Source organism: Ciconia boyciana, chromosome 5, assembly GCF_034638445.1.
Source record: "Ciconia boyciana chromosome 5, ASM3463844v1, whole genome shotgun sequence".
NCBI lineage: Eukaryota > Metazoa > Chordata > Aves > Ciconiiformes > Ciconiidae > Ciconia > Ciconia boyciana.
Genome location: NC_132938.1, coordinates 78,795,770 through 78,823,107, shown reverse-complemented (window position 1 = coordinate 78,823,107; position 27,338 = coordinate 78,795,770). Strand labels below are relative to the sequence as shown.

At 40.2% G+C, this 27,338-nt stretch overlaps 2 protein-coding genes across 9 annotated transcripts in view; both read right to left on the bottom strand.

Annotated features, from left to right (window-relative positions):
- Window positions 1–3,273, bottom strand: part of TNIP3 (TNFAIP3 interacting protein 3) — a 106,036-nt gene extending 102,763 nt beyond the window's left edge. For 5 of the 6 annotated variants that reach the window (XR_012042509.1, XM_072861621.1, XM_072861615.1 and 2 more), the window contains exons 1-3: window positions 3,150–3,273; window positions 2,225–2,409; window positions 906–1,101 (exon numbers count right to left, since the gene is read on the bottom strand). The gene's annotated coding sequence lies outside the window, so the exon portion shown is untranslated. The remainder of the gene's footprint in view (window positions 1–905; window positions 1,102–2,224; window positions 2,410–3,149) is intronic. The other variant, XM_072861616.1, reaches the window with a different exon arrangement.
- Window positions 3,274–3,421: 148 nt separating this feature from the next.
- QRFPR (pyroglutamylated RFamide peptide receptor) lies at window positions 3,422–26,859 on the bottom strand. Of its 3 annotated transcripts, XR_012042758.1 has the most exons (7): window positions 26,329–26,859; window positions 11,212–11,370; window positions 10,523–10,584; window positions 9,475–9,710; window positions 7,798–7,895; window positions 6,273–6,421; window positions 5,783–5,880 (listed from the first exon to the last, which is right to left on the bottom strand). XR_012042758.1 is itself a non-coding variant. In XM_072863078.1 (6 exons), exons 1-6 carry the CDS (start codon window positions 26,666–26,668, stop codon window positions 5,477–5,479), a joined length of 1,299 nt encoding a protein of 432 aa, XP_072719179.1. In that variant the 5' UTR covers window positions 26,669–26,859; the 3' UTR covers window positions 3,422–5,476. The 3 variants fall into 3 exon arrangements, 2 of the variants coding, with proteins under 2 accessions (XP_072719179.1, XP_072719180.1); XM_072863078.1 differs by lacking the exon at window positions 6,273–6,421 and having other exon boundaries at window positions 3,422–5,880; XM_072863079.1 differs by lacking the exon at window positions 6,273–6,421 and having other exon boundaries at window positions 5,742–5,880; window positions 7,798–7,842.
- Between the last annotated feature and the right edge of the window lie 479 nt (window positions 26,860–27,338).

Sequence of the window (27,338 nt, the reverse complement as noted above, 5' to 3'; positions counted from 1 at the left end):
TATAACTAAATATTAATAGCATTGGATTCTTTCGCATCTCAAATCACCAGAGATTTTTAAAATAACTTCATAATCCATCATCTTCACTGGAGCTTCAACAGAGGAAGGTAATGATGGCTTGAATTTCCAGCAAAACTCCTGGAAGCCAGTTTCAAGGTATCAAAGGAAGGAATATATTTCTGAAGGAATATATACAGTCTAACCCCTGTTGTGTTTCTGCATTAAATCCCTGTTTCTCAGAAAGATATAAGCTTTAGAACACTGCTGTTAATCAGAATTCATCTACAACATAAAGGAGAACCTGCTTTGAAAACCTGTAGCTTTGAAAACCTTAAAACAAACATGAGTTGTAATCTGCTAATCAGGATGCAGAGAGAAATTATTCTAATCCTTCTTGTTCTGCTGTTTCAGGAAAACCTCCTTCTGTTCTCACCAGGTAAGTTTGATGCAAAGGGACTGTGCTCCCAATGCTCTGTCTCCTCCTCGCCCTGGCAGAGCTCCTGCTCCATTCCACCGCTTCCACTTGGAGGAGCACTAAAAGGGCAGTTTTCACTCTTCCCAGGCTTTTCCCATTCCCAAAAGTGCCCTCTAAGTAGTTTCTGAACTTTCACAACTTTTGTAACACTCAGATCATCCCTAATCTATATAAAAATATAGCTTGCTACAACTATCTTCCTATTCTTTTTTTTCTGGACAACAATCATCTAGTCCTCATCTTCAACACTCTTTGCGTATTTCTCTCTCTCAGATGTCCCTTCCCCTCTACTGGATCACTTGTTTTAATAGCTTCTACCATACTCAAAGACTCTGCAAGCACCATATACAACCACTACATATTAGCTAATCACGTAATCAGCATATAGACAGGACTAACACATTGCCAAGCTGAGAATTTACATACTTACCCCCTTGATGTAGGCACATCACACGTCTCTACTGGCTTGGCAATCGTGAGACACATGGAGCAAGGCTGCCTCCCATTATTCCTCGGAACAGGCTGATACTCAGTATTTTTTAATCGTTATCTTTTAACTTGCAAAAAATCTTTGCCCTCATACCTCAACTTGAACTTTTCTCATCTCCGTGACTTGCCATTACTATCTCAGAAAAAAACAAAAAAATTGTAATTATTACATGGCTTTATGACACCTACTCTCAGCTCAAAAACTTTTTCAGCAAAGCTAAGCAAAGGACTTGCATCTGTGCTTCATAACAGAGCCTTGGACAGCTGAACCCTGGACAAGGGTTTACACCTACTTACATCTGCTTTTACAACAGGCCATCTCTGCTTTGCTCATGTTGTCAGCCTTCAAGCATTTGTCCGCCTTTCCCTCCAACATCTGCCTTACATTTAGGGTATGCTCCCTTCTAAATCTTTACCACCACTACCATTCCCTCCAAACAGATCATTTCTCATGGGTATTCTATCAGAGCAAACTAGCTTCAGCAAGAGACAGCTTTTCTCTTCTTGACTGAGAACCAGCAACTTACAGATTTACAGTTGATCTACAAACATTTTTATATAAACTCATTTTGCGAAGACCAGACAGTACTCCTCAAAACACTAACCATAACCCAAGGTCTTAAACAGCTAACTGATCATCTTGGGAGCTTGGTTTTTATTGAGAATTGGGCTGAGAATGTTCTAAGCACACACTTCCAGATTGAGACACACCATCTTCTCTGCTATTATTTGTTATCCTTGTTTAGGGAATAACCAAAGCCTACTTGAAAACAGAATTAAACTATGAAACTTCAAATGGACATCTCCTGGTCTGCACCTAAATGCCACCTCACTCAATACCACAAATGCCTTATGAAAACATTGTTAACGCTACAGGGGAACTGCAACTTCTCTGTTTAGTTGTTGTTCTTCATCTTCAGAGGAGATTCTAAAATTCAATAATTTTAATGCCTGCATAGCATTGTGTTAGCCTGTAACAGCATCAAGTCTCCTCAATAGAAGCATAGTTCCCTGTCTATTCATCACAAAGTATTACAGCCCAGTACCTACTTCTAAAGCTTAAAATCATACCCACAAATTAATCCATCTGATGTCCTCTGAAACTAATCCCCCCCAAAACAATAAAAGAATTCTGCCAGGAAGAAACCTCACTTGATATTTATCCTTTTTCCCCCCCCCCCCCTCCTGAAGAACGGGAATTCTGTAGCAGATGCACTGTTACAGAGAGTTAACTGAGAGGGTTCACTCCCTTCTACTCACTGTTTTCCTTGTTTATACTCTCTGATTGCAGTTGAGCAAGACCACACAACTGACACTTTTTCCTGGTCCATTTGAATTTCCAGAGTCTCTGTTCAGCTGAATGTGTCTCTTCAGGCTCCTGTCTTCATCCACATGCCAGTTCCTGGCATCATCTCATCGTAACTTTAAGGCTTAGCCCCTTACAGCTGAGAATAAAATAAGTTTCTCTTTAATTTGATCAAAGTCAAAGAAATAATAAGTGATCTGTAACTAAGATATCAGAAAGAAACCTTTTTGAAGAAGCACTTTTCCTCAAAGGACACAACAGTTTTGATAAATATTCTCAGTTTAGGGACATGAGCATGGTTATCTTTTCTGTTCTCCAGTAAAATCATTAGCCAGAAATTTTTCTGATCAGATTCACCACGCCATTCTGTTACTATAAGATGGGAATAAGCAGGCAAGCTGGGAGGACAGCAGGGCTGTTCTTTCCACAGCAGTGCTAGCTTTCACTGGTTTGAAGTACTCCGTTACAGCCACACACTCAGAAACACATGATATGAGCCATTGCAAGAGACAGGCTTACTAGCCTGGACTGACAATTGACCTGATTCAGTAGAACAATTTGTTTTGTTAGTTAGATCAAAGCTGAAGCTCTGACATATTAAAAAAAAAAAACCAAACATGGGCAAAATCTTGGTTATGCTTAAGCCAATAAAGGGTTTTCTATTCCCTGCAGCTAGGACTTCTCACAAGATTATCTGGCTCTGAGAAAACTATTGTGTCAAAAATGCACAAATAATACAGTTACTAATAAGGACACTACGAGAACTGTCTTTAGTAGTTTGGTTTATATTTAATCTAACCATAGCCACATATATCTGTGCTGAAACATTTACCGCTTCTCTCCTACCAAGAGACTGTAAATTTTTTTACTCTCTCTCACCTTATTCTGTAAAGTCCTTTAAATCACATCTCTCAGGATTACAGTAACAGCTGGCACCTGTAACAGAACTGGAATTTAATCACTACAAAAGCACATATAAGCACATATGAATATTTAAACAAAGAGAGACTCAAAAAATGAAGTTTATAGCAGATGCTCCCAGTGCAAAACAGCACCAGCAATGCAAAAAATGAATTTTAATGAAAAAATTAATATAATTCTACAAGTTACGCATTGACATAACATTGAGACAATAGAAGAAACAGGTTAAGACGAAACAAAAACATAAAATACTCGCAAGTTTTTGTTAAATACTTGTTAAAGTCTGTCACTGAAATTAGCAGTGCAAATAAATAAAAAGCTTAAAATAAATTGTTTTTCTGTTACAGAATCTGTCAGCACACATAGTTCTCATCATCAGCCAGATAAACTTGACACCAACTGAGAAAAACTATGATAATAAACCACCATTAGCCCCTATTCTCCAGGGCAGAAAACTTTCAGTAGAAGACCCCTGTCTACAAAGATGAAAGACAAGCTAAGACAGAAATGGTCTTCAAAGGAAGTCACAGTTGTACTTTCAGGCAAAAATTGTTGCTGTTGCTTACAGCATTATTCAAAGGTAATGCACAGGGCCACGTCTGCATGACTGCCTAAAGCAGAACCTGACCTTGCTCATGTTGTTTTACCCAGACACAGCTCTCCAAAATTCTTAATTTATCTAGTACATATGCTTATGTAAATAGGAGTGCTCTTAATTCCTGGCTGTGAGGAATCTTCCCTTGTCATTGCATGGGAGTATATCATATACGATATAAATAATATATATGTAAATAAAGGGTATGTCACAAACCAGCATCAGAATGCCTTATCCAATGGAAATTTGTAAACATTATAGAAAGATCAGATTACTTCCAATTTATACAAGGATAATTTAGACTAAGTTTTCATTTACAATTAAATGTAAAGTAGCAATGTAAAAGAATCTTAAAGTTTACTGCCAAGGGAGCACCAAGGTCCCTTAGGTGAAGCAAGGGATGACAGAAAAGAACATGTCACAGGCTATTAAAGGATCCAACCTAACCTCTACCGGAGTTGCAAATTACATATTTCAAAGCCTCATTTATGGGATCAGATCACAGCGTACCATTGTAGATCACACTTTTCCCCCAGTCCCACACTTGTAAGCATCCGTTTACAATTTTTCAGTTTGACCCACTGAGAGCAAAAGTGTTTAGAATTTATATGGATTTCAACACCGTAATTTACTGTGAAGCCTAAAAATAACCGAGCATTGGTCCTGTTCTTAGACAGTAATTAATCCACTTTGAAGATGACGGAGAGACAGAAAAATTTTTGCATGTCTTCAGAGAAGTGTCTGGTCAAAAGATATTCATGTCTGGTCATGATATTCAATTGAAAGTCTTCTGTAGAGTCCCAACAGGTTCGGATCCGGCCCTTATATCCCTCCAGAAAATGGCAACGCCACACTTTCAACCTGTAAGTCATGTATCCAAGCATGACTAATTTAAACTCAGTGTTTGCTCTTAGAGACCACATCTCCAGCATCTGCACACTCTTGTACAGCACTTTTTCAACTTCTACATTTTTCAGCAGAACAATGCAGTTTACAGGGCAGTACACTGGCATTTAAATTTGGACTCAAGAATTAACCTGTAAAAACAGCACATTAATTATGCATGCATTGTTAATTTCCAATATGCTTCCTGTTAACAAAATCTGAACATGCATGCAACGTTTAAATCTTAATCTCTTCAGAGCCAAATTCTGGCTGGCTCTTTCATATACTTTTTTTCCAAAATAGAATGGCATCTCAACCTGCATTTTTCCTGAACTCAGATCTGAAGCCCCTCTGTCCTCAGAGCTGCAGAGAGCAGGTCTTACAATGTTAGACCCATGTCAGATTTTCAAGTTGTCCAAAAAAAGTGTGCACTCTCTCCATAGTTCCTGTCTTCTGGCATTCAGCTGTGTATGGTCCAGCAGTGTGCCAGTGTCCAGACACAGAATAAACAGATCAAGCAATAGTTGTTTGGTTTACCTAAAGCAGAGGGCAAACAAGCCCTAAATTAGCTTAGGAAGAAAAATGTTTGTTTTCTCCTGGATACAGTAATATTGTTTTCCAAAGTTTTACTCCTCTTCCTTATAAAATATATTACATTTTCTCAACCATTATCTCAACATTATAATAATCCACAAAATATTTTTCCCCTCATTTCAGCATGCAGAGTAGAAAACTCTTGTAAATGGCTTATTCAAAGTTATCATATAAAGAGAATGCTTTCTCCATTCTCAAAACCTTTGTGGTGCTACTGGCCATTTCCTAATGCAGAATGCACAGTAAGCTCAGAGCTGAATAAGGCTAGGTGCCTTTTCAAATTCCTTTTTGAAGCTGGCTGGTCGCAGAACTTTACTTCAATGTTGCCATCGCTGAATGCCTCCCTCCTGGCTTCTTCTGAGTCAATGGGATCTCTTTGAGAAACACTTGCCTTTTGCTGCCTCATACTAATGCCCGAGTTCCCAAGTTGCCTGGTTGGTGATGCATTTTCTTTGACAATGCAGAAGCAGATGGCAGACAAAAAATTTTTCTTGAAGTTTTCATTCATGAAAGCATACACAATAGGGTTGCAAATAGAATTGAAGAATCCTGTAATCTGGACAATTGCAAAGATCATTTTCACTGTCACATCATCATACTCCTTTTCAAAATTACCTGGAAAGGAAAAAGGAAATATGCTGTAAGCACAGAATGGCATAAATGCCTACTACTTAGCCTATTTATCTCCAGTCTGACATTAAAGGCTTTTGTTTAAAATCAACAAAAGACCTTGCTGGAGGTTCTTAATATTAGCAACAGGGTTTCATCAGCAAGGAAAGACCAAGATCTACCACATAGCCCTGCTTTGTGTATATGTAAATAAGGACAGAGTCATTCAAAGGAGGCAATTTATGAGCCAAAAAACTTGCCCAATGGCCAAGCGACAGAAAGCTTCCAGTCTGCCAAGTATAGGCCTTGTTTATTCAAGTTGTTCTTCTGGCTCTGCGTTTCATGTCCATATCAAATGTGTAAAGTACTTTAACACCAGCCCCTGTCTTCTCACTAACCACATGCGGCTTCTTTCCCTCTGCTAACACAAATCAGCTCATGGAGGTAAAAATGCATCTTCTTGGTCACATCTCTCTTTAATCTCTGAGATCACAGAGGACTGAATTCCTTGAATTCAAATACTCGGCAACCAAACTTTGGATAAGCACTGCAAAAGATTACATGGCAAGTAAAATAAAGACCTGGTAGCACCTGAAATAATTCCTGAAATTAGCAATGAAAAGAGAGCAAAGAGTTCATGGAGTGTCATGGGCAACCTTAACATGGGACAACCCAGGTAACTTTAATAGTTACAGCTTCTGCATTTCTGATTCTGCCCAGGCATAAACATCATTTGGTTCAGCTGGCTGGCTGCAGGATTATTGACTTATCTGCTACAACCTTATTTGTGATAGAAGACAAAGAAACAGCTGCTGCCTTTGGCAAGTAGAGTACAACTACTGAAAACTTCCTCTTGTTCCTACGCATAGCCTGCTGCGTAGTCCCACGTGCTATCCCAGTACCAATGCAGGAGATGGGAGATGAACAGTGCAGGACCCCAGAGAACAGGGCAAATAGCAAAAAGGAAAGATAGCAAGCACTGAGGGCATTTCCAAGCTAGTATCCAGTCCAGAACACTGAAAAAGTTCAACTGGATTCATTGGGTACTATCACTATGATGTCCAATATTTGTATTTCCAATACATCTACCTCATCAAAACCAGGGCAAGTGAAGGGATAAATATTTCATAGCAGTTTAAATCAAAGCAGTATGACAACTTCAGTGGATGCAAATAGAAGTCATCACACATTAAATTAACATTAAATTTGAATTTAAAAAGTTACTTGTTCAAGAGGTTTTATACTTGGAAATAACTTTTACCTTCCAGCCAGGTACTTTTGACTTTTCAGCAAATGAGGGTAGCATGGCAGACACAGAAAGAAAGAATCTACAGAGATATGCTCACCATCCTAATAGTCAACCCTTGCTCTTTCTTGAGTCTTGTAAGGCCTAACAAACCTCCTTTTCAGGACCGGATTATGTGCTGTTCAAATCGAGAAGCAATTACAATCTCCCTTCTAAAGAGCTTACATTCTAAAAGAGCTGGGAGAGAGTTTAGGTTCCTTCCCACCCACTCTGCAACAAAGTTCAGGAGGGTTTACAGCAAGACACAAAGATTATCTTCCCCCCCCCAGCAGGGAAGAAGAGATCTGGCTGACACACTGGTATCTCAGATATAAGGTATCTCCCAAACACTACATCTGATAAGAGGTTTTTTGAAACGTACTCATTTTCTGTGAGCACTGCAGATCTGTTTATCACTTGTAGACTTCAATGTAATTCATCTGTTGTTGGCTACATATCTCTTACAAGACAGTGATCCAGGATTTATAAGCACAACATTAACTGTTGCTAGCAGAAGATATTCTATAGCTGAATGTTGCAGCAGCACTAGCTTTTCACAACCTGTAGTCCCATTATAAAAAAAAAAAACCCACACAAAACCCTAAGCCTTTATTGTATAACACATGGCAGATACTCACTGTATTCTATCATCATGTGAATCACATGGAAAGGGGCCCAACAGACTGCAAAGAGAAACACCACTGTCACCATCATAACAATTGCTCGCTTCTTCTTCCTGAAATTGCATCAAGACATTCCATACTGAATCACTAAGAATTGACTGGTAGTTAGATGTGTCTCTTCAAGCTAGATCTATAAATGTGTTCTGATGGTTGCAGATACAAATAGAACCCTGGAATAATGCTCAGAAGTACACAATTCCCTTTGAAAGAAAAAATGCAGGATCATATAAATGTAGCACATCAATTAACATCTTTTATTTCTCTCTTTTGGGAAAGCAATGCACTTTGCAGCTGCAGCAAGCAATGACATTAGCATATCTTGCAAGGCATTTTCACTCTATGCAAGCAGATGCAATTCCAATAGTAAGAGACGGGGCAGGGGGAACACATGAATTTCCATTCCAGCTCAAAAAAAAGCAAGAGTCCCTTCCTAGATCTGGGAGCACTGACCATACCTGCAGGACCTGATTACAAAGAGAACTTGACAGAGAGTAAGTGAAACTACACCAGCAGCATTCAACGTTTGCTGGTAGGTGAAGTGCTGGAATAAAAGCAAGAAATACGCTCCCTGCCGCCGCTGTAATATCTCACAAACTCAAGGAACACATGAATTTATCATCATCCCCAAACTGATATATAATTCATATAACTACATTTATAGATCCCAAGATGGATGTCTCACTTGAGCTAAGGAAGCAGCACTTCACTGGTAGCAATTACAGGATCTTCTCCCCACTGTGTGAAAATAAACTGAGTAGCAGCCTGAGGCTTACATGTCACCTTAACTCCTGTGAGATTGCACCCTCTTTCAGTTTTGACTTACAAGGGTCCGCTTCCTTAGGCGCTTTGTTAGACAAATATCTAAGGAATCATTTATCTTTAAGCCGCTTGTCAGTATTCTCCTTACAGTCAATACTTAAGGTGATACTCTCCTCAATGAGCTGAACTGTTAGAGGTTTCTAGCATATCAGGCAACAGATCAATTTGCCAAATGAAAGGAAAAAACATGAGGCAATATTAAGGATAGCCCATATTTAGTGCTAAATAGCAAAGCTGATAATTATTGATTTTTATAACTTTTCAGATAGAGCATTACCATCTGGATAGTCTCACACAAACACAACTGAGAACACTCAAAACTCTTCCGAAGCTATACCAAGCTAAGCTGTACCAAAGTAGTTTTTAAATTAATTCTGATTTTTTCCCATATGCCAATTTAACTTACAATAAGATCATAAAGCAGTGTTCACAGTCTCAGAATTATATAAAGAACTTTCCACAGAACATATGGAAACAACGTAGCAGCATTTTCCCCAAGTCATCTTCTAACTCATGGCCTACATCTTTCAAAAACAAGCATTTCACAATGTATAATATGAGATTTATTGAAAGGGTTTGACTTCCAAGGTGTGGCTACACTATACTTGGAAGAAAACAATCTAAGTTGCCTTAAATTGGGTATCCAAGTGTTAAATAACTAGCTGGCTTTAAAAATCTGGTCTATACTTGTAGACTTCCCAACAGATAAGGAAAGAGATCTGCCCTCCCCCCCCCACTGGTTTTGAAGAACTGTCAAGGAAAAAAAAAAGCTTTCTAGAAGTCAAAGTTCCAACTGTCTTTTACTTTACAAACCTTGATATTTTAGACATTTCACTCCCATGAATGGTTTGAAGAACTGAAGCATCTCCCACTCGTTTCTTAATCCAGAGTTCATAGCCAATTTTAGTGTACAAAAAAAGCATCAACATCAGTGGAAGAAGGAAGAGTATAACAAGAATAAAGGTCGTATATATCTTCTGATAAATCGGACTGGCCCATTCTTCCAAGCAACAAACATATGCTTTTTCATATAGAAAGTCATATTTAACCTGTAACAAGTATAAAGGAGATGAGTCACTACAATGTTTACCCCAAGTGTAAAAACCAAGCACATTCAAATATTCCTTGCTCTTAATACAACAACCAAAATTCAAGAGAGACTTTTCCAAGTGACAAAATTCTTCCCAGCACTTTTCCACATCAAGCGTTGGGTTGATCCAAGTTGACAAAGAGAGGTCAGGAGGTGCTCTGATTTGCACTCCTCCTCAAAACTTTTTTTTTTTTTAAATGAGGATTTTAAAAGGAGACCTCGGCTACACATTTTGCAAGTAAAGATGGATGTATAGAAACCTCGCATATTAGTCACTTAAAAAAAAAAAGATTTGTTAACATTCAGACTCACAAGCAGCAGATTCTGAGAAGCCTTCCCCCCCCCCCCCCAGAAGTGAACAGTAACTCCTTAAACTACAGTGGGCAGCTAATTACATTTTAAACTAGGTACATTTCTTCCAAATCTCGGGGAACACTATGTCATCCTGAAACAGTAATCTAAGCCCTACACTGCTGTGTGCCAGTGCACCTATAAACCAAAAGGAAACCACAGTGGAAGCCATAGATGTAATTACTGCTCTTTGACATAATTAGGGAGGGTAGACATGACTAGTCCCTGCTGGTAGTCCTTCTTCCAGCGCATGCAAGTTCTAACCCTTAGCCTTTCTCATGCTGGCACAGAGAACAAAAGCTCCACTGCTTTTATCCCACTCTCATTTCTTGGGAGTTTATTTAATTCCATTGCTACAGGTACAAAAACATCCAGCGAGGACTGAGTTTAAAATGTAAATTCCCATTTCACATAACATACCTCAAGCCGTTGCACATGCCACATAGGTGACCCAACAATAACTGCCAGCAACCAGACTATGCCTGTAAACAAATATATTTTTTAATACTTTGTACAACAAGCAGCTTAAGTTTTGGTATGAACAGTTTAACAGCTTCATCTTTAAAAAGTCAGGCAAAGTAGACAATTTAAATAAAGAACAAAGTTTTCTATATGAGGCATACATCAGTCAACGTTCACATCAACAACAGCGTGCTCTTATGTTATCAGTTTTCTTTCTCTCAAACTATCTTCATTTATTGGTATTCAAGTGTAAAGGCAACTTAACTTGCATGAGCAGCATTATGTATGTTCTCTTTGTGTTACAATGGAAGGACTATTTACAGCTGTGACATTGCTTTAGCAGTGCTTGTACATTTTGAACCTTTCTTAAAAAAGAAAGAAAAGGCTGCCAAAGGTTTATCAGAGTCTTGGTTAAGCAAATCTTTGACTTCAGATTCTAAGCTTATTGTCAGGGTTTTGGCTAGTAATTACTATATATATAGGGACTATCCTTGAGCTGTTTTGTAAATGCTACCAGACTTATCATTAACACTACCTCTGAATCACTGCTCATATCAGTTCCTTCTGTTCTGTCATGCCGTCTACACCAGCTACATTGAAGATGTTTCCTCTATACACACGATTACTGGAGATGCCTAAAATCTTACCAAGCATCGTGAAAGCTCTTTTATTGGTGTACTGCCATTTCATTTTTAGTGGATGCACAATTCCCTGGTGTCTTTCCACAGCAATGCAGGTCATTGTAAGAATCTCAGTTACAATAGCAGTGGATTGAACAAATGGTACCATCTTGCAAGCGAAGGCACCTGCAATAGTCAGAAAGTAAGGTATGCAACTGTTGCAGTTCATGAAAAAGCTATTAATACTAGACTTCATTACTAAAGTGCTACTGTGCAAAAAGAACAGACCGATATTCTTAGATTTATTTTAACAGCTAAACTGATAAGTTGCCTATTTAAGCCATTCGTCAAATGCAGCTTTCAATAGTCATTCTTCCATCGTACGCACTACATCTGCAAAACCAAGACTTCTAAGGACATATTTGCTTGCTCTGTATCAGTCTGAGACTTATTCCTGTTTCACTTTTGATCAAGTCTTGCATCATCTGTTTTCAAACGTGCCAAGTTACAGGGATATTTATTATCTTTTTATCTTGGCATATTACTCTGCAGTTTTATGAAGGTCTTAATGTTACCTGTTTAAAAGTTTACCTTTTCTGCTGTTGCAAATACATTCCTTCTGCTCATTTAAATACCACTCTATTTGTATACTTTGGCACTTAATGCATCATTCTGCCAAGTGATATATATATATATATAGGAGTCCTCTAAGAGGTGTAAGATAAGAGGAGAAATTCAACCCCTTCATCACCTTTCCATTCTCCAAGTCTCCCTCTTTTCTGATTAACACATTATGTTAGAAACTGTCCAAATTAAATGCAATTTCCTGCCTGCATTTTCACAGTTGTATAGGTTCCCACCCTATTTATGCACAACTAGCACAGATCTTCAGATTTCATTGCTGCTATAGCTTCCCAAAAGTGCATATTCAATTCTTAACATATTAGTCATCCGCCACTACTCATCCTCAAGTCCCAACCATCTTAGAAACTGTGGTATGAATTACTTTTTCTCAAAAATCTTATGTTAACGCCTTTCCCAAGCTAATTCTCATTTACTCATTTTCTGACCATATTTCTGACCCTGAGATAATTTTGTATGCCCGCATTCTCACAGTTCCCTCACATTCTTACAGTTCAATAACAGCTATTCATTTCAGCAACAGCTGCGGTTATTTCCCTTACTTGATAGTTAATTATACTTTACCCAGATATAATCCATAAACTCAAAATAGCCAAAGGAATATCTGATCCAATTGTAAGTCAACCTTTCAGATGCTACAGACACCTTAAGCAATAAAGGTATGGAAAACAGAAAGAAAACAAACAGGAAACTATCAAAACTTAATCCTGCCCTCCATGAAGGGAACAAGGAAACTTCTGTCTGTTAGGCCAGGCTAAAAGCCACTGTGGCTTACAAGAAGGAACTGGTGTGCTACTGGTCTTATCAATTCCAGCTGCCCCAAAAAATCACTTTGTCTGTGGCTCAAAAAAGGGAAGGGGAAGGCAAGGGGCAAAGGACGGAAGTCAAGTACCTTTCAAGTACATATTCAACACCTGAAACACAGTGAGTGTGCACGCAGATCTGGCTTAAAACAGAATAAAAATATAACATGCAGCCCAGTTTCAAGCTACTTCAATGAAATCTTAGCATGGTCAGTAGGAATTGCACGGAAGAAGATGCACTGGGCTGCATGTCTGTTTCTCATCTAGTATGTATTTTGCCAGGGTGTCAGAAGGAGCAAGACATCTTGACATCTGGCATCAACTGCCATTTATACAATAAAATTCCCCCCACTTCTTCCCTGGCTTCAGTAAGCACAAAGTAAACCCCTCATGAAACACGGCCAATATCTTAACTCGGCATCTCATCAGTTTCTCACTACACTCAGTACAGTATGTGCTACACATATAAGCACCAGACCCACTCAGTCAAATTTATAGTTCTTCAACCAGTGTGTTGAAACTTCTGTAGCAAGATGACAAACAGCAAGCTCAAATCATACTTTCTTTGCACATGGCAAATGGTGAATACAACCAAAGAAGAGGCTATGGCACACAATCTCTGGCTTACTGCCGTGAGTAAAGCAGAGATAAAATGATCTTCAGCCAAATCCAAACCCTACTCCTTTGAATCAAAAGGAGATTTTCCACTATCAGTTTCAAGTTTTTTCTTCACTGAGTAAGGTAGAAGTGACTCCTGATACAAATAACATGAACAGAAAAGCAAAATTTGTACAGGAAAGAAATGTTTAAGTTCCTGTTTCACTAAAGAAACAAGTTCAACTTTGAGTGCTGGAGCTGTGGGGGAAAAAAAACAAACAAACAAACTTTCACCATGTGCTGTTTCTTATAGTTTCAAAAAAGTTAAAGTTAACTCCACTTGGACTATACTCCATTATAGGGGTTTTCCCATAATGCACTACTCCTTCACTGAAGTCCCAGCATTCCAGGATATTCTTAGGAAGCAAAGAAGTATCACTTTATTACTCTACTTAAGTAACAAAATGATACAGCGACTTTCACTGATGTTATATGAGTCTGGTGGAATTTCCAGCTTGTGCCCAACTACTCAAAGAGCAAACAAAATACCAGAGTTTCAGGTAGTAACTCCCAAACTCCCAGATTTTCATTGCCTTTTGCTGCTATCTCTCATTTTCTTCCCAATAACCACACTGTCAAAGACCACAGACTACCACTATGCCTTTAGCTGAACCCCCAGGAGAAAAGGCTGCAGAAACTCCTTATTTCATCTCTTCAAAGACAAATGCACAGTAAGTCATCACCTAAGCTAGATATAAGTAACTATTAAAGAGGTCATAAAAAGAAGAATCTACATAATGTCTACAGATTGATCCTACTGAGCTGAATGAGGAGTGACAGTAGCACTTCCAGATATGTGAAACAGGATGTTTTTCATTAGACACATTTGGCTGAAACAGAAACACCTGCTCTGAGTCACATGGCACACATTTTGGTTCCTTGGTGGACTGAACCTTTGTGGCCAAAGCAAAACAGCTACATGTGTTCTTATCACCAAGAAATAACATGAAATTTTCAAAAAGACAGTAGCTAAAAGCTACTCAAAAAGCCTCTATATATCGATAGTAAAACCAGAACTGTATTTCAGCCTCCCTGAAGCTTCTCATGCCACCAAGCCCAGCGTCTCTATTAACTTGTATTTACATTACCATTTCACTTTAGGGCTCCTGTGCTTGCCCTGAATTGTCACTCACTATACAAATGCTTCCTATCTTCTGAAATCATGAGGCACTCTGGTGTTTCAAAGGCAAAACTTCACCAAGGTTAAGTGACTGTTTAGCAAGGAAATCAACTCTCATTTGCGTGAGTGTTTGAAACAGGTATGTTTGGGGGGAAAAAAGAAAGGAATACAGTGTTTAGAACAATGTCACGGCCAAATGAAGAGTCATCAACTTCAATGGAAATCTGACGTCAACAGATTTGAGATCCAGCTCCGCCATCCTTAGTGTGTTCGAATGGGATTCAACCCTGAGATACCAGGGGTCATTGTACTTGACAGAATAGGGAATGTTTTCCACATAAAGCCTGTTCTTAGTTTTCAAAACTTTCATTATTTTATTTATAAATATATACCAACCATTCCAAACTGCTTAGATAATTACTGAAGACTTTCTCCAAGTCTTTTAATACTATAAATTATATAGCCCATGTTTTCAAACTACAGACACTATCAGCTTTTGTACACATGGAAAATGAGAATCATTTATTGTTAAATAAGATAACTATTTCAGAATGGTGGCAGTTGGGCTGGGGCAGCTGGAAGAATGAAGGAAAAAGACTACCTGAAACTATTATTTCAGAATACTAAAAAGCTCCAAGTGACCACACTGGTTATTCCAGGGATATTCTGAAACAGAACAACTACATAGAGATTAACTCTTCAGTAGATATTTTCAAAATGCCGTCTCTAAGTCCACAAGCCCTAAATCACATTCTTTCCTAACAGAAAGCTTGTTGTTGTTGAGTTGGAATTAGATTACTGAAAGGATTTCAGAAGCCCTTTGTGGAAGGGAAGTTCAACTGTCATCTTATCCTTTGGGCTTTAGCTGCCTAATGTCCAAAGTGTTGATTCTATTGCCCTTTTCCTTCAGATAGATACTTCCATGCTACAGGTTCCCAGCATGGCCTTGCAGAGGTTTCTCAGTCAGTCTTGACAAGCACAGAAGAGAACTGGAGAACCATGGAATAATGCTGGTTGGAAACAAACTCAGGAGGTCTCTAATCTGACCTCGTGGCTCGCAGCAGGATCAGCAATCAAGCCAGATGCAGGCCAGAGGATTTGGATCTTGAAAGTCTCCAAGGCCAAAGACAGCACAGCCGTCCCTGGGTCAGCCTCTTCCTCTGCTTGACTGTCCTCCACATGCAAAAAGATTTTCCTTATATCATGTCTGACCTTCTTGTTTCAGTCGAAGCCTTTTGCCTCTCATCCTCCTGCCATGCACTGCTGTGAAGAGCCTGGGTCCATCTTCTCAATAACCTCCTTGTACGCACTGCAAAATGCTGCTAGGTTGCCCCAAAACTGTCCCTTCTCCAAGCTAAACAAGCTCCATTCCCTCAGCTTTTCCACTCATACAGGGCAGCTGCTCCCACCCCTGACGTCTGGGTGTCCCTCTGCTGAACTCATACCAGTTTATCAATATCTTTCTTGTACTGAGGGTCTGAAACTGGACACAGTATTCTGGACACTAAACACAACCTTGCTTGTGAGACTCGATTTAACAGGCAAGGTAGGTTTTACTAGGTCAAAGCCTTCCCAAAACACAGATGATGCATTGATTGAATGCTGTAATCACTGAACAAGGGAAGTGTCGAAAAGGGGGCCTGGAATCCTGGCTCTGCAACCTCAAGGAGAAAGCCTTACCATTAGGACCCCACCTTCAGGACCTCCTTCTGAAATGGACTGTCTCACAAGAATAATTACGGATTTTCACAGCCAGGAAAAAAAAAACAAAACCAAAAACAAACAAACAAAAAACAAAAAAAACCCCAACACAATACCTGCAAACTTGCATACTCATTATTAGGGAAACAGGTACTGAGGTCTAGTCCCTGATCCAACAATGCATGCACATTTCACTTAGCATTTAACCCATTTGTGTAAAGAAAGCTTCACCTGCAGCAATAAGAAACTGATGCAACCCCATTCTCGACTGCATGTTAGTTGAAAGTCCCTTCTGGAAAAACTGAGGGGAAAAAAAGCCAATTTTTACTATAAGCAAGACATGTTAAGTTGCGGGAAAAAAACCCCAAACAAACAAATAAATTATGATACTACATCATAGTTTAGACAATGAAATTAAAATAAGACTGGGACAGGCAAAAAACAGCTTTATCAGTGTGAAACACTGATAAATTAAAAACATGTCAAGCTAGTTTTCACATGTTTGTGCTCAGACTTATCACAGAGTAACAGAAGATTCTAAAGGATACAAGTTTACACCTTTTTTCTAGTGAAGCTGATAAAAATGTAGCTGTTTAGACCACGGTTGGAAGAGAATATGGTTTCACAGCTTGTATTATTCAAGTCTTCTTCCCATTCACTAACATGGTTGCTAGATATTTTAGTTATTTGTATTGGGTACTATGTCCTTGTCATGATGCACTTCACCTATAATAAATCAACATTGGATTAAGAATACAATGAAGTTCCCTATCTCCCAACCAATCTGAAAATAAGAAGGGATTTGGTTTTTATCTTTATGATAAAGGCATCGAATGGCTTTATTTTGTTATTTATTTCTTTTTAAACAACATATTGTTCAAAACATAATTTCCAATCCTATCTAAAGAGGACAATTAGTGAAAGAGCAACATGCAAAAGTAAAGAACAAAAGCCCACATAAGTGAGTTTCAGTGAAGATTATTTAAATCTCAGTCCTTACAGTGTTTTTGAAGTCATTAAACTAATCAGCATTTGGATAAAGGAAGCATTTGCCGAAGAAAGAAGTCACTTCATTTTAAAGGAGGAAGGAAAGGAATGTGAAGTGTTTCCTGGCTCTATGCACACTGAAATAATGCTGAAAAAGCAAAAAGTGTTTAAGACAGATTTTTAGAAACAATGTTTAAAAGTTGTCCTGAGACAGACCAGTCATCAACATAAACCTACAGCAGCTGTCAAGAAAACAGCACCCCAAATTGTAATAAGCAAATTAGATACAAGAGGCAAGTAGCCTGTGAGATGGAAGAAAGCAATTAGAAATATTTGTCCTTCAAAGGTGAGAAACAGAATTAAGAAGCAGGGAAGTATGCACTCTTCTTCAAACCTATGAAGAAAAAAAGAGGTAAGAAAGGATGAGACCTACTTGCTTCAAATAAATCTGACTGATACATCAATTACTACATTCACTGCGTACAGGTAACTGCTGAAAACAATGCTGTCCTCTGGCACTTCAGTTTCACTGCAGCTTCCATCCAACAACTTCGCAATAATGAGTAAATGACAACCATATAATAAATTACATTAGAAAATAGTGATTAATTACGTTCCCTAAGGGAAAAAACTTAATACATTTAAAATATCCTCTTAACTTATCAAAAAGTAGTCCCCTACCTTGTAAAAGAATTATCTCTAATTAAACAGACACCTCACATTTTAATGATTAACTGGAAAGATGCAACCCCTTTCTAGCAAAATAGCTATGAAGTGCAGATTCCAAACAACAAAAATTTATATAAACCAATGTTTCTTACCTGCTGATTTAAATCATTAATTACTAAAGCCACCTTCAGTGTCAAGTGACAGAATTTAAGAGAAGCTCGATCATTCACTTCTTTTCCACACTGACCATCTTGTTCTGTTATTACTAATTCTTTATTTTAAACACCTATGTTGTCCCAAAAATCGGGGTTCTTTTACCCGCTGTGCAAAACACCAATACACATGCAGAACAGAGGCATTTTATTGCATATTTGCACAGATATGGGTGCCTGTCTCAAAACAGCACACCAAGCTTTCAAATTAACAGTTATTTATACACAAAGTATTAACATATTCAACTTCCTAATACATATGCTGTATTAGTCTGTTAAATGATTGGTTAGAATCTCTTTGCCCAGCATGTAAATTAATACGCATGCTTAGCTGTTCTCCCTCAACTTCATCATTTGAGTCGGTGGTATAATTGGGGTAGATGGTCCGTGAGTTGGTGGTCGCAATCTCCCCCTGCCGGAATTACCTTTCCCCTAGTTTCCTACCTTCTTGGCAGATCTAAGCAGTTCTTCATGGTTTACTAACTAGGCTAGTAATACATCAGTTAAACTTCTGCTTTCAACAGCCGCATCCTGCTTATTAGACAAAGGCACATTGTCTAAGTTCCTATGGGGATAGGGTAGGGCTCTACAATGAATTTCTATAGCAGCATCAACATTATGTGAATTGTATACTTACATTGGATTATTACAACACCTACAGCCTTTAAATCATTGAAAACAAACCAAAATCATTATTTGCCTCTTCTTTCAACGAAGAGAAGTGCAATAAAAGCAGGGAAAAAAAGCAGGCAAAATATACAGTTCCAGCAGGACTTGGCAGCTCAAGCCCACCCGACAGCAACTTCACATCCTTGCACTCCAGGTCCTAGTCACCCACTCTCAGAAGATAAAGTAGTCTACATGGACTACTCTCCTTCCCTGTGTATTACTGTTAATTGACCCAAATTAGATTTCCTCTCAGGTTTCACGACGACAGATCACCTGGTAAATACAATATACAGAATTAAAAAGTGAGAGCAACTTCAAAACAGAAATTCCTCTTCTATTGCCTGCTTATGTGCATCCCGTCCTCAAGTTAACCAGCCACTTTCAGAACAAAAGGCATTCCCCTTGCCTCTAAATCATCATCGGGACATAATCATAAAAATCCAGGATTAATGTAATCACTTACTTGCTCTTGAAAACAATGTTTAGTTTGATGCATATGAAAAGTCTGGCTAGATCCTCACTTAAACTAAAGTTTAAATTCTTGAGCCTGACTGCAAAATTAGTGTGGACACCAGCTACCTAAGGTCATTAATGAACATTAAATGAACCAAAATCTAGACAGATGGAGCTTGGGGAAAAGGGTGCTACTTTCTGCTTCCTAATGCAAAACACACAGCCCTGAGACACCTGGGACATTTTTATACTATACGGCACAAAATACAAGACACCTGTGTAATGCCTCCAAATGCAGAGATAAACACAGCTCCAGTACATTAAGCATTCTGATATGATCCCAGCACTGAAGCCTTCTTGTGCTAAAACTAGGCACTGGGAAAACTTCAGTCTATTTCTCAGACTATGGTTCACTTGGGGTTTTTTTTGGCTGTGCCTACACTGAACAGAATTTTGCTTCAGTTCTTTTGCAGTCTATGAAGTAGTATTAGGTATCTAATATGCCTAAATCAGAAAGAATCTGATTCATATTTTTCAAAGACTTTCTAAAGGCTGTTTAAAATTATTTTTTTCTTGGAAAGACTTACTGAAAAAGTATCTCCTTTTTTGCCTGCTCATTTTCCATTTACATCCCCCAGTACAGAAATGTGTGAAATTTTTGAATATTTTAAATAGTAATAATAATACTTTATCTAATATTTCAAATATGTATCAAAATATTTAACTTTCTATAAGGTAAGGCTTTCAGCAAACACTTCCAATAGATTGTTAGTGAAGACAGCACTGCAGCATTTAATACTGACCATTTCCAATTGGGAAAGAAAATCAGTTGCAAAGGAATACTGGGAATGCAAATAACTAATTGCTTCTCTTTTTCAAGAAGCTAAGAGGTTCCCAAAAGTATTCCTTATGCACTGCTGAAAAGTGCATAGATTATTCAAGCAATTATTAGTTTTCCCCAATGATAACACATTCAGAAGGCTGCAAATACAAATTATATTCCCCTTAAACAATGCTTCATGCCTTCATTATCAGATGTTGTGCCTGTAACTATGGTTTAGCCATTTCATCACCCATTTAAAAGATTGGGTTTTGGTTTATTAGGGTAAAAAAAAAAAAAGGCAAAATCCTAAAACCATTCTCTGATAAAAGTTAAATTGCTCCTTCCTCTGTTAAAATGTTGTTGACCAAGCCCTTGCACTAAAATCTCTATCACAGCTTGTGAACCAGTTCTCTCCAGCACACTTGATGCAAGCAAAGTAAGCATGTTTATATTTTGTAACTTCGGGGCAGAAAACAAGTCAGTCATCATCATACAGATAGTATCCTTAAGCGTCTTTCATACTTGGGCAATGCATTGTTTTATATCGATTCTTGGGTATACAGGCATTTTGCATCCTTAGTTTACCATCTGTGACACACAAGTCTCTCACATGTTACCTATAGAGGATAAAGAAAACGATGCATACCTCTACCTGGAAAAAGGCATGAGTGTAGCACTTGATAGTAGGCCTGTGGTAGTTTAGATGTGTTTATGGTCAACTACAGCAGCTGAGATAGATAAAATGGTATTGGCATGAGCCCATGCACCTTGAATAGCCTATGCTTTATTTACTGATGCAAGATGGAGTCCACACCATTCCCTCTATCCTGCAATTTGAAAGTGTGGACTGCACACCTTGGGCTAGCTGACCAAGGTGTTCCACACTGTCTACTCTCCTTCCTTCCAAGGCTCACATGCACCTTCTCTGCCCGTGGGTTTACAAAGCCACTGAAATGGACACCACGGTCTTCAGACAAACTTGGATCAGCAGCTTATTTCAAAATGCAGCAATCGGCGAGTAAAAACAAATACAAACATGCAAAGATGCAGGATAGCTGTGCAGCACAACACTGCTAACAGAACAGAAAACTACTGCAGCAAACTACTGTCTGCAATCATGGCACAAACAAGTAGTACAGGTGGGTATTTTTGGCAGGGATAGAGGTTAAAGATCCAGATCTCCTCTGAAGAGAGAAAAGGGACTCACTAGCAGGGAACAAAAGAGGACATGGAAAACACAGTCCTGTTCACTTGATGCAAGGCAGAGATTGCCAGGTATTTTTACCAAGGACATAACCACCACCTCACATGAAACACTAACCAATCTATCCACATCCTAAAGCTTGCTTTATTTCTTTGTCCAATTAATGCAACAGCAAATATTTCGCATCAGGCATTGTCTTTAATATTTACAGTAATTAATGACATGCACAGCTTGCAGTAAGAAATTCCCTATACCGAACATGTGAATAGAATAAGTTTCCTTTTGTCAGCATTGTTTTTCTGCTTTTAAGCAAAACACCCTGCCAATATATTATATATATAAAAAACCCTAAGCCTATTGTTTCCTTTACTGAGGCATTCACTGTATAACCCTTTCTCAAACATCTTCATAAAGAATTTTATTCCTGCCCCTACTCATAAGCAAATACCCCAAAACACACAATAGCAGGGCACGGAGAATGAAGGATAAGGCAAGACTTCACCATTACAGATAGAACTACAGAAATCACCCCGCTCTTACAGAAGCGGATCAGTCCTGAGATGTAACTTCTCATACTGCAGGAGGCAAATGAAGAGTGCTCTTGTTTCCCTGACCTGATTTACAGCAAGTCTAGATAACTTAAATTAGAAAGTTTTAAAAAAAGGTTTTAAAACTGGAGATTCAAATAACTTGATCTCTCACATCCAGCTTTACTGTCTAGTATTAGCCCTAACAGCACGTCAGCAGAGTTCGAGAGCATTTGGAAACTCTTCAGTATCAAAGAACATTCCAGAAGCAAGTCAGAGTGAAGAAGTTTCTAATGTCTCACTGAAGAACAGAAATGAAATTTTACAGAGGTGACCAAGAATATCAGACACAAAAGGCCCAGTGATTTTCATTACTAAGATTTAATTTTAATCCCATAGTAAGGAATGTTTATGCATTCTCACACAGGAAAGTTGTAAGTAAGGTAACACACTGCTTGATACAAGATATTTGGTAAAGAACAGAAAGCACCCTAAATACTCAGCTGCGTATAAGATGCGGCTTGGTTTTCAACCAAGCCTTTAGAGAAGAGGAAACTGCCATGTCAAGGATATGGCAGATATGACAGAAATGTACAGAGTAGCAGCTGGAGGCCAGACAAGATACGTGAGGGCATCTCAAATGCTGCTGTGTGCTCAAGTAGTGCCCTAGATGACTCCCTACTCTCTAAGTGGCAGGAAAAGTCACCCTCTGATACCTGTCTTGAGAATACATATTCTAACTGATAAGATGTGAAATTCACAGGAAAGATGTAGCATAGTGCTAGGTCTACCGTCACCTGATGTTTTGCCCTTATCTTTTGCCAGGGCTATTACATTACACAACATTAAAAGTAATTCTCCAGTTGCTCCAGGCAGTTCTGTAAAGATATTGCTGTTACTCCGCTAACTAAGCAGCATCAGAAAATAAAGTGACTCTTGTAATATTTGGCCCAGAGACAAAAGCCCAAATTTATCTTTAACAGTGCTGCCACCAGAATGATGAGACTGCTACTGCTGCCTCCTACCTATGATCATGAGACCAAATCCTCAACTGCTTCAGTTTGCGCCAAGACTACCTTTGCTGTATGCATCAATTTACCCCTTATTCAGCTTCCCATTTTATCTTCCTCTTACCAATAAATACAATCCCAGCGATCATTTATGCCAAAGCCACAATTTTCATTTTCTTCCACAGTATCTTTCACATTAGAGAGAGATTAGTTTGCAGGATTGTTATTGAAAGTTCCCTTAGAAATTACAGCCATTTTAGTTGCAAAGTATAAATTCAGAAATTAAATCATATACTGTCACTACTAGTCTCACACAGCTACACAGATTCTTAAGAGTTCAGACAATGAAAAGTGAGACCGATTCCCCCATTTTCGGTCAATATGGTGCTGCTTCCAGTTGCTGTGTATGTAGAGCTAGCAGGTCTGTGTTAATGCTGCATAATCATCAGGCAAAGTGAGGCATGCATTCAGTTTCTTGAAACTGCAGTTGCTAAATTGTAAGTGAAGTTAAGATGTATTAATTAATATACTGTGGAAAAAGTCATGCCAGTGCTTTAGTTCCTCATCTCTGTCAGAAATTAATTAAGTTCTGATAAGTATAATGCAGTGAACATGAGAAATCTTCAGTTTCTAAAGAATTCTGACAAACACTTTCTATTAGAGGAGCCACTTTACCATCCATGATTTGAATTACTTTACATCACCAGCTATCAACATTCTCCTTGGAGTCCTGTTGTAAACTATGCACACCTGGAACCCTTTGGGGTGAAAGGGTTTCACCCTTCACTTCAGAAGGACCAAAATGGTAGTTCTTTCTGATAGCATTCCATAATGTCTTAAAAGATAACAGCTACTCTGAAACTGTGGCTGTTCTTACGTTTGTATGTTCTGCCTCTACAGCCTAGAGTGCTTGCAGTTTTCCCCTCACCTCTCCCATTCTGCTGTGGGTTTCTGAAGGAGAAAAGAAGGGAAAGAAACACAAACACACACGGACAAGCATGGAAATCAAGAATCAAAAGACAAGTACAAAACATACTCATGTCTCAGTTTACATCAGCAAGTACAGATGCTTGTTTTAGTGATGCAAATGCAGCTAAATCAAGATATAAAGAAACCCAAAGATATTTCTAGCATCAAGTGTCTCAGGATGCACCACTTCTTCCAGCAGGGATATATTACATAGTCAAATCACCTTTTTCTTAACAGACTTAGAGCTTGCACTACTCAGAGATGTTGCATTAAGGTGGATGAGAATAAGCTTTCTCAGACTACAAAATGAAAGGCAAAAGGAAAATTAAACCAGTAAAGCTAGCAAGGAAAAGACTCCTCCCAGACTGGCAGGCTCTGATTTGCAGTATAACTGTAATCACCATTCATGCTTCACAGTGTAAGCCTCAGGAATCAGATACCCTTAGGATACCATCAGTTTACATCTAATTTGTTTTCCTGAATTTTACTTCACACATACACACACACACCCCCAACAGTGAGGGATAACACCCATCAATTATGTTACATATTATGTCCTCCCAATACTGTGTTAAAGCTAATTATCTTACCAGGACCATAAAGGCTGCTATCAAAGTCAATGGGATCTATGGATCCCCTTGTACTGAAGATGCTCTAGCACAGCAAAGAGGGTAGACAAAAAGTACAGTAAAACCCACAGAACGGTATACTTTAAAGTATCCAGCTACTGAATATCTGAAGGTATTTGTTGCAACCTTTTATACTCACTACTACTAGGTTTTTGTCAAGCATCCTCAGTAACAGAAGGTAAATGGAAACTTACATACTTTCCCCATACTGTTCCACATGCCTGGGCCATATCTGATGTAATTCACCTCAGGTGGAGGCTTCATCCCACCCAACTTTTAGTCAATTCTGCTCAGACGTATAGTCAAGCTGACAGACCAGGGTCTTCCTTACGAGTGAGAAGGATCACACCTCTTATCTTTAGGGAAAGCTACTCAATTCAGTCCTCACCCTTTTATGTGAGATCTCTTGATGCCACGAGTAACTTTCTGCTGTATTCTTCTTTGAGCAGGGAGAACTGGAACTACAATAGTCAAAAGGAAGGCACAGCAGTATAGCTACCAATTTATTCCATTATTTTTATTTACACATCCTTATTAGTTTTGGGGTTCAGCATCTGTACTGTCTTAAAACAGTGGTTACCTCCCCCAAAGACAGCTCATAAGAAAATAAAACAGTTGTCCTTACTATCAGTAGCCCCTGGAGATTTATATTCATCGCTTCTCCCACAAAGTTCCTGGTTTTCAGACAAAAGTAAAGCCCAATTCACATTGGGTTAGGTATCCAAATGCTTTGCAAGTCTCCTCTGACCTGTCAGTTCCCACCCTGCATTCTAGTCCGTGGGATGTACTAGAATTAAATCTTCGTGTTCTGAAGGTAACCTTCACTGTTTCCCAAGAACAGAAGCACAGGAAGCCTTGGAAATTGAAACATAACTGTGTCACTTTATGAACATTCTTTCTGTTCATATTGAAATATTCTGAAAATATTTCAATTTGTGATTGTACAAGATGTTGTCTGCTACTTGCTGTAAAACCATCCCTTTTATTTTTCCACTTATGATTGTCAAACACTGTTTTAAGACCAAGAAAAAGGAAGATAAATACCATTTGCAGTGTTATTTCACCTTTGTCTTTTTGTTACTTTACTACTTTAGAACTGGGATGCATAAAAAAGAAAAAAAGAATAATTCTTTCTACGCATCAGGGAGGCCTTGCCCAAAGGTCCTTCACATCAACGGGAATACAACATAATTCCCAATATATAAGCATATCTTGAAAACAATGCATCATTTCAACATAAATTCTGCATGTTCTCTCACTCCCCTATTTCTCCAAGGACGCATTCTTTTTCCTTCCAAAAGGTTAAGGAGGTCTGACTCCAAGTCGATTGCTGTCAGAGGAACTTAAGCTGAATAAAGACTGATATTTCACTTGCCAGATAGATTTCATTACTTAGAGAGAGAAAAAGAGAAAGTACCGCAAAGACTACCTCATCTGTACCGCACAACATATAGTTTCTCACGCACATACTACAACTTTAACAAATACAAGCATGAAAGCATGCTGGCTTTAACACGACCTGAGGGAGTGGTTTAGCCATTATTTAACTCTGCGGAAAAACAGCCGACGGCAGGCTGAGGCTCCCGAACTACACACCTGGAGATAGCGCCACAGTCCTGCGATAAAAGACTACGAACCGCTGAACGCGGCCAGCGGCTCCAGGGAGAGCAGACATTCCAAGTTTTCACCGAAGAGCTTAAGCCCTCTGCGAGCACGAAGAGCTCCGCAGGGGTGCGCGGGAATAACGCTGCCCTCAGGGAGGGCAGCAGCCCCCTCACAGCGGGGCGGCCGCGCCTCTCATGCTCAGCGGAGGACCGGCCCCAACGGCCGAGGCTGCCCGGGGCTCACCGCGGGAACACCCCACACCCCTCGGGGTCTCTCACAGAAGGCGGGAAGGAGAAGGGTTCCTCACAGGGGGCGGGAGGGAGAGGGGTCTCAGCGGCGGCGCTGGCCACAAGCACTGCCCCACCGCTGCGCCTCATCGTCCGCACCCCCCCCGCCACACCTCCCTCCAGCGGCCGTCGCGCCCGTAACAGCCCGGGGCTGTCCGCCCCGGCCCCGGCACCCACCGCCGAGCCAGTTGGAGGAGATATTCTGTAGCATGGTGAAGGGGATGCAGAAGAACGCGATGAGGAGGTCGCTGAGCGCCAGGGAGCAGATGAAGATGTTGGTGACGGTCCTCATGGCTTTGCTGCGGGTCACCACGTAGAGCACCAGGCAGTTGCCGAAGAGCGCCAGGGCGAAGATGAGCACGCAGATGAGGACGAAGGCCACCTTGGTGCGCCCCGGCAGCTCCGGGATGTACACCAGCGGCTGCAGCCCGTAGAGGGCGATGAACTGCTCCCGCGTCACGTTGTTGTCCCGCAGGAGCTTCGCGAACTGCTCCGGGGTGATGTTCAGGGACCGCATGACGCCGTCCTCCCCACTGCCTCCTCAGCACCCTCAGCGCCGCCGCCCGCGCCCCGCCATCGCCGGACCGCCGCCCCTCCGGCGCTCTGCCGGGGCACTGGGCGAGGCAGCCGGCGCCGGACCAGACCCGGCGTGGGGAAGAGGGCGAAGAAGCAGAGGCAGGGACGCGCAGAGCCGGGAGCAGCCCGCGGGGGACGGGACGGGACGAGGCGGGGCGGCGGCAGCGCGACCAGCTCCGCCCGGCGGCAAACTTCAAGGCGGCAGCACTGCCGCGGCCAGCTGGCCCCGGGGCGGGGGGGCGGCAGCCAATCAGCGCCCAGCGCGGGTCCACCCCAGCCCCGCCGTTGAAGAGCGAGACGGCCGTTAAACGGTTTTCTGCCCCTCACAGCCCTGCCCCGCCATCCCCTCCGCAACCCTGCGGCAGCTGACCGTCATTCACGGCGGGTGTCGTCCCAGCGGAGGTTCGAAATGCCCAAGGTGGGAGCTGAAACTACCAAGCCAACCTCTCGTCACGTTTGGATCGGTCTGAGAGGAAAACAGATTGTGTAGTAGGTAGATGGCCTTCTCCGTGAGAGGGGACTCATGCCACTCACAGCCCAGCACAGCATCACGCTGCTGCTGGTCTTTGCACAGCCCAAACGAGGCAGCGGGGGGATTTTATCTGCCCTTC

Coding starts and splice junctions, on each gene's coding strand:
- QRFPR (XM_072863078.1), bottom strand. CDS start 26,668: ATGCGGTCCCTGAACATCACCCCGGAGCAGTTCGCGAAGCTCCTGCGG. Junction 9,711..10,522: donor GGCATGTGCAACGGCTTGAG/GTATGTTATGTG, acceptor TACTTGTTACAG/GTTAAATATGACTTTCTATA. Junction 7,896..9,474: donor GAAATGTCTAAAATATCAAG/GTTTGTAAAGTA, acceptor ATGCAATTTCAG/GAAGAAGAAGCGAGCAATTG.